Raw genomic sequence first — 15556 nt, 5'->3', positions numbered from 1 at the left:
TCTGTGGTGAAATTTCACTTGTGATTCAGCTTTGAGACAGTTTGTAGCAGATCTGGAGAGAACAGTGTGTGTGTGTGTGTGTGTGTTTGTGTGTGTGTGTGTGTGTGTCTGTCTGTCTGTCTGTCTGTCTGTCTGTCTGTCTGTCTGTCTGTCTGTCTATGCATCTAAAGTATATACATTTGTGTGGTTCTGTGGCTCTGTGTGCAGATGTGTGTGCAGGGTCAGATTTGTGGGTGCAGCTGCTTTCTTATGTCTATCTGTGTGTCTCTGTTTGACTGTGCTTTTGTTTTGCAGGGTCTGATAGTGGTGACTGGAAAAGTGCTACAGCTGTTTGTTTTATTGAGTCTCACCTCTGTGTATTTATTCCTTTGTCACTAAGTAACACATACAGAACAGATACATGCACCCCAGCATTCCCAGTTTACATGTCATGTGAACCAGTCTGCTGTCCAGATGTGTGTGTGTGTGTGTGTGTGTGTGTGTGTGTGTGTGTGTGTGTGTGTGTGTGTGTGTGTGTGTGTGTGTGTGAGTGTGTGAATAGGTCTCAAGGTCAAAGTCTCCCTCTTGACATTGTGTTAGAAATATCAAATATATAATGCATACAATATAGATTTCATGTAATTCAAATTAAACCTTGACTCTAAAATATGTTTTGATACTTTACTATCAGAGCCAATAGCTGGTAGCCAATTTAATGAACCTTTAGTAAATAAAACCCCAAATTCAATAAAATAAAACAGCACGAATTGCCAGAATGCAGCTTTACCTAAGCTTCCCAGTACGTTTCTAAAGGGTTTTGGTGTCTTATGAACGACAATGATTAAAGAAAATCTTGCATTTTAAACCAAAAAACAAAGTAACACATAAAGGCAAGGCAAGGCAAATTTATTTATCAAATCTGAAGGTAGAAAATATACTGAGTTGAAGGTATTCTTGATGAAAAAAAAATTTGTAATTTTGTTACACAGATAATGAATGTGACACAAGCTGTCATAAAGTGTGCCTTTGATGTCATAATGTAATCTTGTGTTGTACCAAATCATCAACAAGTGGTAAAATATAATCATCTTGTCCACCTCAAAACATCTCACAACGATATCACAAACTCGTCCAGGAAGGATTCTAGTCAACGCAAAAATAAGACATCAGTCATACTTTCACTTCTGTAACATGAAAACATTTTGGGACGATGTGAGCCGAAATACAGTATATAGCTTATAACATATTCTTCTTCTTTTTAAATTATGAACAACAAAGTATTTTTCTAATTAAATCTAATTAAACTTGTATGTGAAACACTGCTAGAGCTTTTAATTACATACTAATCACTAATAGCAGTCTCAGTATTAAATTCTTAATTAAAAGCGAGGAATGTCTCTTGCTATCTCCTCGAGGTTTTGGCTCCCATCCAGCAACACGTTTCCCTCTCTAACCAGCCAGGCCTGTAGCACTCTCCATATGGCTAATAATAGGCTTAAGGCTGGTTTCTCTCTCTCTCTGGAATGCAACAATTATACCACAGAAGGAGCTTATTGGCTAGTCCCCGGGTTTGTGTCCCGCAAAGAGACACGGGCCTGTGTTTCGTCAGACCCTAAATAACATCACAAATAACATTTCATAGAACAAAATAGGAATCTGTAGATGTTTTTGTTTTTCTGAGTTGACAAAGTTAGATCTCCTGCTCACATGTGTGTGCTGATATGCGCCAGTGAAACCAGCGTGGTGCTTTCTAAGGAAGGCTAGTCAGATTAAATGAACAGCTGTATCATCAGATGAATTGCACTTAAGTATATTAACCTAAAGAGAAGTCTGAACCAAAGCAGGTTTTGTCAGTGCAGTCAAATATGCAAAGTATTATTAGGTGTACACTGTCTTTCTCTTTGACTGCAGTACATCCACACTAAAATGGTGTAATCTGAAAACACAGTTTACATGTGAAAACGACATCACCTCCTCGCGAGCACTTTCAGGTCGATTTTGTAGAGGAAAAAAACGCAGCAAGAAAAAATGGGTTTTTGTCACGTCTTCGTCCTCTTCGGGTCGCCAAATGAAAGGAAGAGTGTCGGGAGCAGTCTGGTTACAGTTACGTTACCTAATGTCAAATGTCAAACCCCAGAACTCAAAATTCATTTGTACTGATTTTTATGCCTCCGTGCCAGCAACAACCAGAGCACAAACTTTCACTTGGACTCAAGGACGAACTGATTAGCCTTTGGTGGTCATAGGTCAAAGGTCAAGGTCACAGTGACCTCACAGAACAGCCTTGTCAACACAGTATCTCCATAATGCCTTGAGGGAATTTCTTCAAATTTGGCACAAATTTTAACTAGGGCTCAAGGATGAACTGATTAGATTTTGGTGTTCAAAGGTCAAAGGTCAGGGACACGGTGACCTCACAAAATATGATTTTGGCCATGTAAATGCAATATCTTGAGAAGTCCTCAAGGGAATAACTTCAGATTTGGCACAAACTATCACCTGGACTCAAAGACAAACTGATTAGATTGTGGGGGTCAAAAGTCAAAGGCCAGTGTGAACTCACAAAATACTTTTTAGCCATTACTCAAGCCTCACACAGTAATTATGACATAATTTCACTTAAGTGGTTCATATCTGGATAAACAGACGTAACCTGAAACTAGTCTGAGTGGCGGAGGCAGTAATTCTAGTTTAAATTCTGTTAAACCGAGTCAAACAGCAACTCCTACACTGCTACACTGAGACATTGACCAAATCAATATTTTGTGATTGCATGGTCATTTGACATACAACTATAACTCAACCGGCTGTGTTGACATTTAATCACGGAGACGGTGAGGGCTGACAGAAATCTGACTTTTTAACTGCACGTTCACATAATCCGGGCCTGTATCTGAGCAGGCTTACGTTACAGGTTTTGAAAAAGCTCAGTTTCTGGCTGATTAAAACTCCATCCAAAAATTTGTTTTCAGCTTTAAATGGCGTAGTGTGGGTTTCGTTTCTACCATCTGGCTTTCCAGTGCAGTGTAAGCAGTTGTGAACCTGAACAGCTCAACTCAACTTGCTGTACCTCCACGTAGCTCAGAAACTCTGTAAAACTGCTCCTCATTTCATCAGGTAAGAACAAGAAAGAAAAAGGAGGCTGTCAAACATTATTGCGATGCACAGTACACCCGGAGCACTTCTGCCCACCTGTCCTCCTTCCCCTCCTTCCTTCGTCCCTGCTCACTCGCCTCCTCTCCCGGAAAGCCGCTGACAGAAACTGTCACTTCACTACAGCGCTTTGCTCGAAACAACCAGCAACAGGAAGTGTGCCAGCATGACCTCTTGCTGCCTTGCAACCTAGTTTGGTCTCTATATTACACTATATTAAAATAACAGCTGAAAGGATTTGTCTTTCTAAATGAGTTATGTGATGAGAAATCCTACCAATGAGACACAGGTGGGATGGTAGCTAGTTGATGAAGAATGTCTCCTGTCCTAGAGGTCCCCAAAAGCTCATAAGACAAATTCAAGGCGTCATTGAATAGTAAAAAATATAAAATTTTCTGATCTTTGCTTTTTTATTGTGAAAGACTGGATAGTTTTACCTCTTCAGGCCTCTGAGAACTATTTAATGAAACAGTCGGAGACAGGACCAACTGCTCACTATACCATCTTTTGATAGTGGTTGGAATTGTCCCACTGAGCTGAGCTGTGAACAACTGTGATCACTGAAGCCATGCTTTTCCAAGTTGTTTACCTTGATGACATGTTGGAGGTGCGCTGGTTTGCAGAAAATGCAGTTAATGCTGTGTACAGACAAAGTAGCATGAAAAAATGCAGCCCTCTCATTCATTTGCATGTAATATTGGTGCTGCATGCATGTCAACGCATGGGGCATCCGACAAAACAACACATGGTTGCCTCAACTTTTGCTCCAACACCACGCAGAGTCGCTGCACTGACTGATCTGTCATGTGAACAGAGTATTCCAGCAGTTTACTTCAAGAATGTCGTGACGAAATGTCCACTCTGCTTGGTGATAAGCACATTACATTTCCTATAGTTGCTTCACAGTAGAAGCTGTTTCACATGTAGAAAGCTTTTAATGTAAAGCAGCAGCAGCAGTAACTTAATGCAGCTACAATATGGAAGTAGTAAAATAAGGCTGATATCTGAAACAGGAACAAACAGGAACTCATCAGTGAGACTAAATGCTAAACCACAGAGATTCACAGTTAGAAACTAAAAGTCCTGAGACATTCAAAAACAGCTTTTTCTCTGGTTACCAGGCAGATGTGTTTGAGAGCGTACGCTGTCGTGGCCATACTGTCAAGCAGGACTACAGAAGGGCTCACAGATATCACTTGCTTTGAGGATGAAGTGGAAACACAGGGTTTCATAACTTGATGCATCTCTGTGCAGTAATTAAAGCAGACCGACCTGGGACTGTGGAAACTCAACACTAGACATATGTAACCTCAACAGGGCTTACAAGTAGACATTGCTCTGCTGGTTGGAATGATAGACCATGTTTTAGTGAGTGTTGTTCTTGTTTTGGAGCTTCTTGCTAGAACCCCAGAGACAGCAGCAACCCTACTTCTGACACACACATAAATACTTACACAGTCAAACCCTGACCTGTTAATTACTGACCTGTAGTGACCTGACTTACACTGTCCACTGTACACTGCCCCTCTGTCAGTCATATACACTGGTTTGGAGAAGAAATCAGACTGTATTTACATATTGCTTGCATGATGCCTAGTCTGAGGTTATCTGCTGTTTTGCATAATGATCTGTCCCATTCAGATGTTCAATGCACTCGCAGTCAGCTCCCACTTGTTGATATGATGTGATACAAACCACCGATTTTGTGGTAAAATAATCTGTCCACATATGCAAAGTAACTGCTCTGTTGCTATCAGTCAACTGCATCCTCAGCCCCAGAATAAGGTCTTGTCAGACAGCCTCTGCATATTCTGCAAGTCTGCGTGATACAGTTGTTGAATCAGGCAACTGCTGAGTTTCCACACAGCCATCTTAGGCACCGATGTCAATCAAGCCGTGTGCCAGTTCACTGAATCTATCACCACATAAAACAATCGGATGTCCTGGCACACAAATTTTACCACTAACTGGGTTATGGTCTCCTTGTCCTCCCATTTTGCTGGTTTGAGAGTTGAGTTCTTGGAAAAGTATCTGTCAGCACCTGTGCTCCTGCAGCTGTCAATGTGTTTCTTCAGAGACTATATGCCTAGCTTGCGGCTAGCAAAAGCTAATACTTTTTGGCACTTTTTACAAGCAGCGAAGCCGCCGACCACGTTATTCTCATGACACATTTCTCCCAAATGTTCAACTTGGCCTTTGACGATGTATTGTCCACAATTTGGTTTTCACCACTGGCTGTTTTTGCCTTTATGTCATCCATTTTGATGTATTAGTTAGCAGATTTATTTATTATTATTGATAATATTTGCTGATTTAGATGGTAAAAATACTGCACAATCATTTTCATTTCTGATTTCTCCAGAATTTCTTTTTGCTCTCACCTGCTGCTTGTCTACCAGTGTCCATACCTATATAAATATATTTTTTACAACTTTTTCGAAACTTTTTTGTAGTTTCCCCAGATACCTGACCGGTGCACAACTCTGACTCACTCTGTCTTTCCATCAATCAAACATATCAGTGAACAGGTTCTGATATACTTGTGCTATAAAACATGCATACATATATACACACACACATATTCACACTGATGAACAGGTGTGTACATAACTGCTCAGGTGCACATACACCTGCCTACACACACACTGGTGCAGGTGCATGCACAAGCAAAACTGAAATACCCAGCTGCACACACACACACACACACACACACACACACACACACACACACACACACACACACACACACACATCAGGCACACACACAAGTGCATAAACACACACTGCACAGTCTCACACACACCTCACATCTTATAGATGACTTGTGAAGTACTTCAGTGAGGGAGTGAAGAGGGCGGGGGAAGGGTCCATCAAATGAAATGAATATGTATTAGATGGGGTTTGAAGTAGTGACTTGTATTCAACCCCGCATTCTCACAGAGCGTCTGTCACTCCGTCACCATCAGGGTATAATAAGGTGTCTCAATGATGCTCAGAACCCAGGGGATTTTCACATCTAAGACACCTGTCCGTATGTGCGCATACCTCCACTCTTCCTCTTCCAGCTGACTGCAGCTCTTTATTTCTTTGTGCCTCTTACACCCTCCTTCCTTCCAGCTCCGTCTGCTCTGCCTTACCTTCAAACTTTACCACATTTTACCCTCTCTTTATGCACTGTATGGATTCAGCTGAAAGTTAATAAAATCTCCTCCGTCTCTCTTTTCTCCAAATACCCCCTCCTGCTATTTCTTCCTTCCTGTTCTCTTTTCTCTCTGCTTTCTCTATCTCTTGTTCTGTCTGTGGGCGCACAAGGACTACGTCTGTGACACCACAATACATTCATTCTGAAGGGCATGGGAGAGACTCTCCTGAAAACTGCTGCGTGGGCGTGCATTTGTCTGTGTGCACCAGGCTCCATTGGCTCTCCATAGGTTAATACTCTGGCCAGGAAACCTTTTGCCCTCTGACCTCTGTCTCCCTGTAGACACACAGTTGTGCAGGTGTTTCAGCAAGAACCACAGAAATGAGGGTTTTATTTCTTCTATCATGTGGAGATTCACTGTCTTACGTTACAGCATGCTAAGTCAAATTAGTGAATTTACTTTGAAACAAAAACTTAAGATCTACAGTTGATCTTTTCCTCTGAGGCTCGTCCATTATGGGGTCCATTATATTGAACTTCACAACAGTGCAGGGATACTGCACTACATTTTTCTTCCATCAGCGCATCTGTTTTCAGCTGTCCTGTAAGTTATTCCTCTCATGTGCAAACTGAAAACTTATATATTTTATCTTTGAAATGCCATCTTATAAATTCTCTAAAAGTATCAACATCTGTACTTAAATGCTAGAATGGCAATTAGCATGCTATTTTAGAATAATTTACATTTTTACAGCCTTTATTCCACCAGTAACACAGTGTATTCACTGACTGATTAATTTTAACTTTATTGAACTTAATAATGTTCAGCTGCTGTTAATGAAGCCCAACACTCCCTGCAGATTGTTCATGATAAAAGAAACAGATCATGTCCTGGGAACTGCAGAGAGGCCTTTAATTGTGAGTTTGCATCACAAAAAATTAAATAAAATATCCTTTATGTAGTAGCTGAGGAAGTCAGAAACAACAGCCTGTAGCTAATAAATAACTCTCAAGTAAGCTTGAAGTATATGTTTATCACAGAAATGTTACATGAGAGTTGCAATTTACCTTTCTCTTTACATTTTTGTTGTACCTGTGAACCAGATATTTTCTAACAGTTTCTCATCTGATGATTCAACTTGGAGAGTTTCATGCCCAGTGTTGGGGTGCTCCAAATGAATGGGAGTGTTGCTTGTGGAAAATTAGCCATGCGAAAAGACTTCCTCCCACTTTGCAACTCTCTACCAGTTAGGCTGTATATGTTTCCAGTGTGCCCAGCATCACCAACCAACCATCACAGTGTAATCAGCATTGTTTTGTTAAAATGGGCCAAGTGTTGTTGTCACTTCACTTGTGAAACATCACTTTTCAAAACTGTTTCATTCTGTTTAGAGGAAATGCCATCTTATGTTGCCCCTTTGTATTTAACTCAGCTGCCATGACCCAAATCTTCCAAACCTACCCACTTATGTAACTGTAGTCTTCTCAGTGTGACCTGTTTCCTTAGTGTATCTGCACACACACACACACACACACACACACACACACACACACACACACACACACACTGCTATAGCCAGAATATCTCTCTGGCTCTGGCTTTCTGACACAAACTTTAACCTCTCCAACCATTTCTGTGAAACTTGAACCTCACTATTCAGTATTTGATCACATTCTCTGCCTGACACACGCACACACACACACACACACACACACACACACACACACACACACACACACACACTCCTTTCCTCTGTCATTCCTCTCCACCCAAAAGCATGTTCCCAAAACCTGACTTTTTGTCACACATCACATTATATCATATCGGATTTTGTCAAAAAGTTCATCCATGCTTATCAAGCCTGCCTTATATAACTAACCTCCTCAAGTCTAGGATGCTGCACCCTATGTTAAGCAGCAGCAGGAGCAGCAGCAGCAGCACCTGCTACCAGACACACACACACACACACACACACACACACACAAACAGTATATACCACACGTGCATACACAAAGACTCATATCTAATAATAACTGCGTAAAAACTGCTGTTTGACCTTATTTTTCTGTGGCATTGCTTTTAATCTCCAGTCTCTAAAAATGATGAACTGCACACGTAAAGCACATTGCACGATGAATGGCTGTAGGTGCGTTCTGGTCTATGTGTGTGTTTATACATAGAAACAAACCAAAACTCAATCTGTCTTTCTGTGTGATATAGTAATAAAACTTCTGTTGTCTTTTAATCACAGATTTTAATTATTGCTTAATTATGAATTTGGACCACTGACATATTTATTACTGTAACTAATATCAGTATTTTATAATGATTATTGATAAGGTTTCACTGGTGAAACACAAGAAATAATGAAATTTAATTATTTCCCAACACAGTATCAGAATCTGTTCAATTCTTTGAATAGAATTTGTCTCTTACTGGCCAATATGAATCATACTTTTTCTAACTTCTTTGAGTATCATATATATGCGTATTTCAACCTTACTTCAGTGCAATTTACAACATTATTTTGTCATGTTTGATTTTATAGTTTTTTTGAGCTGAGCTTGACTTTGAGCTTCAAAGTCTAAAAGTATATGAAAAACATAAACAGACACTGCCTCACTTTGCCATGAGTTTGTCTGGACTTCTGCATATAGAGAAGCAAAACACAGATTTACTGTTTTTACTGTATTTACAGACATTTTCCGACTGTAGACACAATGAGCCTTTATGTTGTGTTTTTATGTTCTTGTCAAAGCTGGGGGAGGGGCTAAACCTGTAGTTTTTTTTTCAGTGTCCTTCCTACGTTCACAAACATAGACGCACTCACACACGACGCTTATGACTGTGTGATCTATCAGCTTCTGGGCAGAATGGCATGGCCTCAGCCCAGCCCAATAAGCTCATTAATCAGGCAGGGAGAGGAGTGGGTGGAAGGAGGACACAGCAGTGAATCTCATTATCTTACTTCACAGCACTGCTAATCAGTAGATTTATTGATGATGACCATTTCCATTCAGTGAGAGGAGATTACTGTCTCTGTAACATGTAGGAAAGAAGGCATTTGCACTCATGGATCCACATGTACGATATGTGCTTTCCGGGTGGAAGAATCTTCTCCCTTCTCACTATGTATTTATATGCACAAAGACTCTCTCTCTCTCTGTCTCTCTCTCTCTCTCTCTCTCTCTCTCTCTCTCTCTGTCTCTCTCTCTCACATACACACACACACAGTCTTGAACATGCATGTCCTTGCAACTCTTTGAGCGGTGAAATCGTGGTAATTCTTTATGTCCAGCTTCCTGTCATTGAGGGTGTGTGTCTGCGTGTCTGTGTGTGTGTGTGCCCATGCATAGGTTGTGTATGGACTTCATGCTGCAAAGAATCCCCGCAGTACATAGAAATGGAATGAGCACAATGATCATAGAAGAAATGATCACACTATAAATAGAAAGTGAATTAAATCTGATAAATCTTGACCATGAAACCTGAAATCAACATGTATCGATGTGATGGTGACAGTATTTTTGTGGGTGACAATTGGAGCTTGAAGAAGATAATGACTAGAGCATTTTGATAAAGACCATCAGAGGCATTCATTGTTCATTTGACTCTAACACACCAGTGAGAGCTTTATCATATTATGACATGTTATACACAATCCCAGACAATGTTTTGGCTCGTAGATCAGAGTTTTAGTCACGGCAACTGTTTGACTTTATGGATGGCGATGATGGCCTGCTGGTCAACAACTATTTGCATGGATTTCCATGGAATTTGATACTGACTTTCAGGCGCCCTACAGACTGAACCGTAATGACTTTGGTGATCCACTAATGTTCCATGTAGCGCCATCATCTGGTCAAAATTGAGATTTGTCCGAGACTTTATTTTGATGACCAAAATACCAGCAAAACTTGATGTTCCCATCAACGTCAATTAGCGCTACTTAGCAAAATGCTAGTATGCTAACAAGCTAAACTAAGATTGTGAACATTACATCTGCTGAACATCACCATGTCAGCGTTGTGCATGTGATCATGTTAGCATTGAGCGCATTGTCTTTACCATGTTTTTTTTTTGTATCGCTCTAATTGCAAAATACACAACAGGACTTTAATTAGGTCAGCATTATATTTAGTGGTAGCAAAGTTGCAAACCACAAACATAATTACTTACTTATTGTTCTGTTTGCACATTATGTAAATATCTTTACAAATGCAAGTACTTATAAAGAACATACCTTATTATTTATGGTTGATTTGTTATTTTTCTACCTTATACTATTGTTATTACTTGTTTTTTTCTTCTACCTTCTTTCCTATGCTGCAGTAACAAGCGAATTTCCTCGGGGTGGGATCAATAAAGGTTTATCTTATCTTATCTTATCTTAATTTATGTAATTCTTTTTTTCTTATATGAAATTTATGAGCAAGTAGATTTGTGCAGCAACCTTTTGATGCACTATAATATATTTTAATTATGTCACACTATTAACACTGACTATTAACATCTTCAGGAAATGAAATTGATTGAAAACGTGTGTTCTTCAGTATCCTGACATTACCATTGGTGTGGGTTATAGGGTGTTAGTTTTAATGCATGTGGTTAACTAATCATGATGGACTCACTCATCAGGAGAGCAAGCTTCCTGTGCCCCAAACCGTCCTAGAAATAATATTAAAAATTCCTGATTTATTGTAAGGGAACAGTTTATGACTCCACACTGCGGGGAAAACGATTACCAAACTTGATGACATGAACAAATTTAGGTCAATAAAAGATTATTAACATCTGCATTTGTAACTTTTTGGGTACACCGCCCCGCCTCAACAGAGAACGCACATGCCTGGGAGCAAAAAGTGCCAGAGTGTGCAAAGTCTGAAATATACAGGGTTGTGCAGGCATTGCAAGTAGCGCACAGGTGTGCAAAAACTGCTTGGGTAATAAAGAAAATAGTGTGTAAATAAGCAAACAGTAGGTAGAGGTTAGCAAAGTTAGATGGGCTGGCTGCTGAAGTGACGTGCAGACTCAGTGTTAATGATCCACCACCACCTCCCGGAGGAAAGTTTTTGGAACAGATGGTTGCCTTTGTGTGCCGAGCTGGTGGCAGTCCTCCTTGACTTCTTCATCACCCGACTGTGACGCGTTTCCTTGATGGACGGCCGCAAACAGCCAGTGATCCGCTAAGTAGAGCAACCGAAAACTGCCGGAGCTTTTCTCCAGGAGGAGCAGGGCGAGGCAGAGGTGGACCAGGCTGTTATGGTATGCTAGAGACAGAGAGACAACGTGGTTGTTGTAGGAGAAACAAAACCGGTGATGAGCAGTGGGAACCCGGGAGAAGGAGAAGAGAAAATTCCTCCCATCCCTCTGTCTTTTCCCCTCCTCCTCCCCAGTGGTATTAATTAACAGCAGCAGATGAGTGGAGAAGGAGCCTGAAGAGAGAACAGGTTCATGTCAGGTTAGCGTATGCTGTTGTGGGCTCTCTCTCTCTCTCTCTCTCTCTCTCTCTCTCTCTCTCTCTCTCTCTCTCTCTCTCTCTCTCTCTCCTTTCACATATGTATATCACACACAATAGGAGATGTGACGCATTGTACAAATGGCAGCTTCCTCTCATGATGTCCGGAACTGAATTCGTTAGATGCTTTAAAAATGGTTAACACCCACTTTAAGCTTGAACACGCCTCCTTCATGTTTTCCAAAAGTCAATTGAAACCCGGAGCACACCCCACAACCGCTCATATGCCCCTCACAGCTCTGACAAATCGTCTTTCTCATTTGTGTCTGTTAGAAGAGATTCACCTCAGTTTTAATCAGTACAGCTGTCTACGTCTGCAGTGTAATGGTTTGCATTTCACTCTTGTGTAACTGTGACCTGAAGCGTCTTCTTTACTCAACGTTGTAAGCTATGGAAAGTGGAAGACTGCTTTATTTTCAAGTACCCTCACTAATGTTCAAGGCAAGTGGTCCAGAGCCAGACGTGTTAGAATCTCTAGCTGATGTTAACAAGGCTTCAGCGGGTGAGTACCCTGACTCTGGATGTGTGTGAGAGGTTGGGAAGAGATCACTTATCAATTCATCATCAGTCTCTGACTGTTTCCCTTTAACTCTTCCTGTTTCTAACCAGCTATCCATATAGATTCTCCAGTTTCTGCCATGGATGTCATCTTTTAGCACGCAGACCGAGATAGCAAACAAGTATACGATGTGGTCCGGCCAGCAACAACATGAAAGTTCCAATCATTGGTTTATCACAGTTAAAGGAGTTTAATTACATTTAATTACATCTTTTTAGCAAACTTCTTCTGTTTTGCAAATGATTTGTCGGCCCACTTGCAATATATTCGCGGACCACCAGTGAGCCTCGGCCCACAGGTTGGGAACCAGTGGTATATACCATGCAATGGTAGAAACGCGTCCACCGGTAGAGATTTCCTAACACCGCTTCCACTGCGGTACCTATTCCTTACTGTCTCTGTGATGTCATCAGGACAGGCAGTGATCTCGTGAATCCAGCTGCCTCACAAGGTAACGTGATTTGGGCAGCAAGACTGCTGTCCATGTTCTCACGTGAAGTGGCGCTAATGCGCCTCTATACTAGCTCTGCCAACCGCTGCAGAAGAAGAGAGAGACTAGAAAAACAGAAGAGGAGAATGAAATTGTAAATACAGAGCAGAAGGCGTGTGAACCAACCCAAAATAATGGAGAAGAATGTGTTCCTAAAGATGGATGCAACTTCTATTCTTCTTATTTTAAACCATTTCTTAATTGCATTTACAGAACAATGTGATGTAAAATAACATGCACAGTGATAGAAGATGGTCGTATCGCCCACCCCTAGTGTGGAAGAAATATTTTTGACAACTCAGATTTATCTTGTGACCTCTCTGGGGCCCCTGCCTATGGTTGTGAACCACTGCTTTAAAGGACAGAATATACAGTCATCTCTGGAAAGAAGTGCCGCTCCAATGATAACCATAGACTGGGACCAGAATCAGTTGACAGTACATTGAAGTGAGTGTAAATGTAATTTACTTACTTGGAAAAATGGATTTAGTGGATTTACTCTCCAACTATTTTTTGTCCTGTTTCTTGTCTTCTTCCTGCCTTTTCTTTCCCTTCCTTTCTCCCTCTCCGTCTCTCTCCGGCTGTCTGTCACTCCCTGCAGAATTCTATACGACACAACCTGTCCTTGAACAAGTGTTTTCTCAAAGTGCCTCGCTCCAAAGACGACCCTGGAAAAGTAAGTATTTCCTGAACAATGTAATGCGACTGAAAAGCTCAGCTTGAATTATGGTGTGACACACAATGAAAATGCAAACCTATTTCAGCAAGCTTACAAATAAGGCAGAGGCTACGGCGATTACTTTTCACGTGTTTAGTCGCCCTTGTGCTGCATATGTGCACACATTTGTGTATAAGTGCACCCAAAGACACGCGTACTCACTTGTTCTCTTTCTTTGTCACACACACACACACACACACACACACACACACACACACACACACACACACACACAGTGTCTGCACTTAAAAGCAATTTGTAGCTCCATAACCGTCTGTGCTGAATGCCTAATGCAGCTTTCTGTGTTTTCTGCGGCTCTTCCGATATTGATTCTGCCAAGTAATAATGTGGTACAGGGAGTAATGAATAATAAGTATATGTAGGTACACTCCTTCAGATACGAGGCCATTCACACATCTGTTATGGTTTATTAGGCTCTGTTTCTCTCTCACACACACAATCAGAGGAAGCCTTAGATATGTTTCACCACTGCGACGACTGTGGTTAGGAAGCAGAGCTGCCACGTCCACTTCAGCAACGCCAGTTTGATAACAACAACTTGTCAAGTCCTTGTTTGTGCTGAATCGGAGGAATTGCTCAGATGGAGAAAGCATATAATTACAGCTGATCACTGGAGCTTGTCCTTACAAGGTTTTTTAATAAAAGCTCAAATGTCTGCATTTCGGCTCATCACAGGGTTAATGTGAGAAACAGTCCACCACTTTTACAAAAACTGACAAGCCCAAACTTTTCATTGAGCTTTCTCAACTCTGCTCATTTTGTTTGGGGTAGGGGTGTCTCCAGGCTGCAGGGGTTTTGGAGCCATTGAAAAATGAATTAAGGGGAAGAAGGTTTAAATAATTCAAACAAAATCCTTGGGCTTGAGTGGAGGCCCATACTCTGCAAAGACACAAAGAGAGCCCCCCCCCCCTCCCCCCCCCCCCCCCCCCCCCCCCCCCCCCCGATTAGCCTGACTTGGACCTGACCAGCACCTTAATTCACACCGTGGATCGAAGTGGTCGATACCTCAGCATGGGGGGAGGTCATCTGTGTGTAGAGAAGTTGAATGTACATGCTCCGTTTGAAGCCATAGAGAGAGTGGAGAAGCTAAATCATGCATGTGCTAACGTTAATTGGCTGTGTACTGTTCAGTGATGTGGGACTGAGAGACAGGGGGAGGAGAAGAGGCAAGGATGGGGGAGGTGGGGAGCGGGCCGTGTGTGTTTGTCTGCGTTTGTGTGTGTGTGTGTGTGGCCTAGATGAACCTCCTGAATTCAGTCTGCGGCTCTGGACCTCCTTGGGAGGGAAGAGGGGAAAATGAAAGGGAGAAAAAAAAATCAGACCAGGAGGAAATCAAGGACCTAAAAGCAATTGATTTCCTCCTCTCTCATTGTATGTGTTTATTTTGGAGGCTGCTGTGTTTTAACATTGTGTATCAAAAGGATTTCAGTGGATTTTCTGGGGAAAGGAAGCCGGAGCACGCACCACAGGAAAACTAAACCTAGAGAAAACTGATTGGATACAGTGCTGGAATAACAACAGATACACTGGTTTTATCGGATGCAAGGGAGATCCATCTACTGCACTTTTTTAGTGACACTTGGTCCCCCCTATTAGGGAAACTGATGCAGCCTCGGCAGACTTTTTCTACCAAAGTGAGAAAAAAGGGAATTAATGCTGTCCACAATAGGAGGGGATACTTGTGTGTTTTAGAGAACGTGATGAATATAACTCTGAGAGATAATAACAGATGTAAACTGTAGTGAATAATATAATATACAGTGTTCAAATGTACCTTCCTTAACTATAACATCATCTAAAACAGTGGGGGAGAAGCTAGGTCATTATTTACAATAACAATTTAAGTGTAAAATTGTTTCCTCTGGGCATTCATATTGATATGAACTTGAACTGGTGTTTTTTCTGTGAGGTCAGTAAGAATCTTTTAAATGTTTTGTGGCCAGTACCGTGCTGGGTTAACAGCCGGATCGACAAG

The 15556-nt window shown here is 41.4% G+C and overlaps 1 protein-coding gene across 1 annotated transcript in view; it reads left to right on the top strand.

The window, feature by feature from the left end:
- Window positions 1-15556, top strand: part of foxj3 (forkhead box J3) — a 48302-nt gene that overhangs the window by 5562 nt on the left and 27184 nt on the right. The window contains exon 2 of the mRNA XM_022741710.1: window positions 13444-13518. Coding sequence (XP_022597431.1) covers window positions 13444-13518 — 75 coding nt within the window. The remainder of the gene's footprint in view (window positions 1-13443; window positions 13519-15556) is intronic.

The sequence above is a fragment of the Seriola dumerili genome, unplaced genomic scaffold (genome assembly GCF_002260705.1).
Source record: "Seriola dumerili isolate Sdu_G_001 unplaced genomic scaffold, Sdu_1.0 BDQW01000056.1, whole genome shotgun sequence".
Classification (NCBI taxonomy): Eukaryota; Metazoa; Chordata; class Actinopteri; order Carangiformes; family Carangidae; genus Seriola; species Seriola dumerili.
The sequence above is the reverse complement of the archived record's forward strand: the minus strand, read 5'-3'. Positions and strand labels throughout refer to the sequence as shown.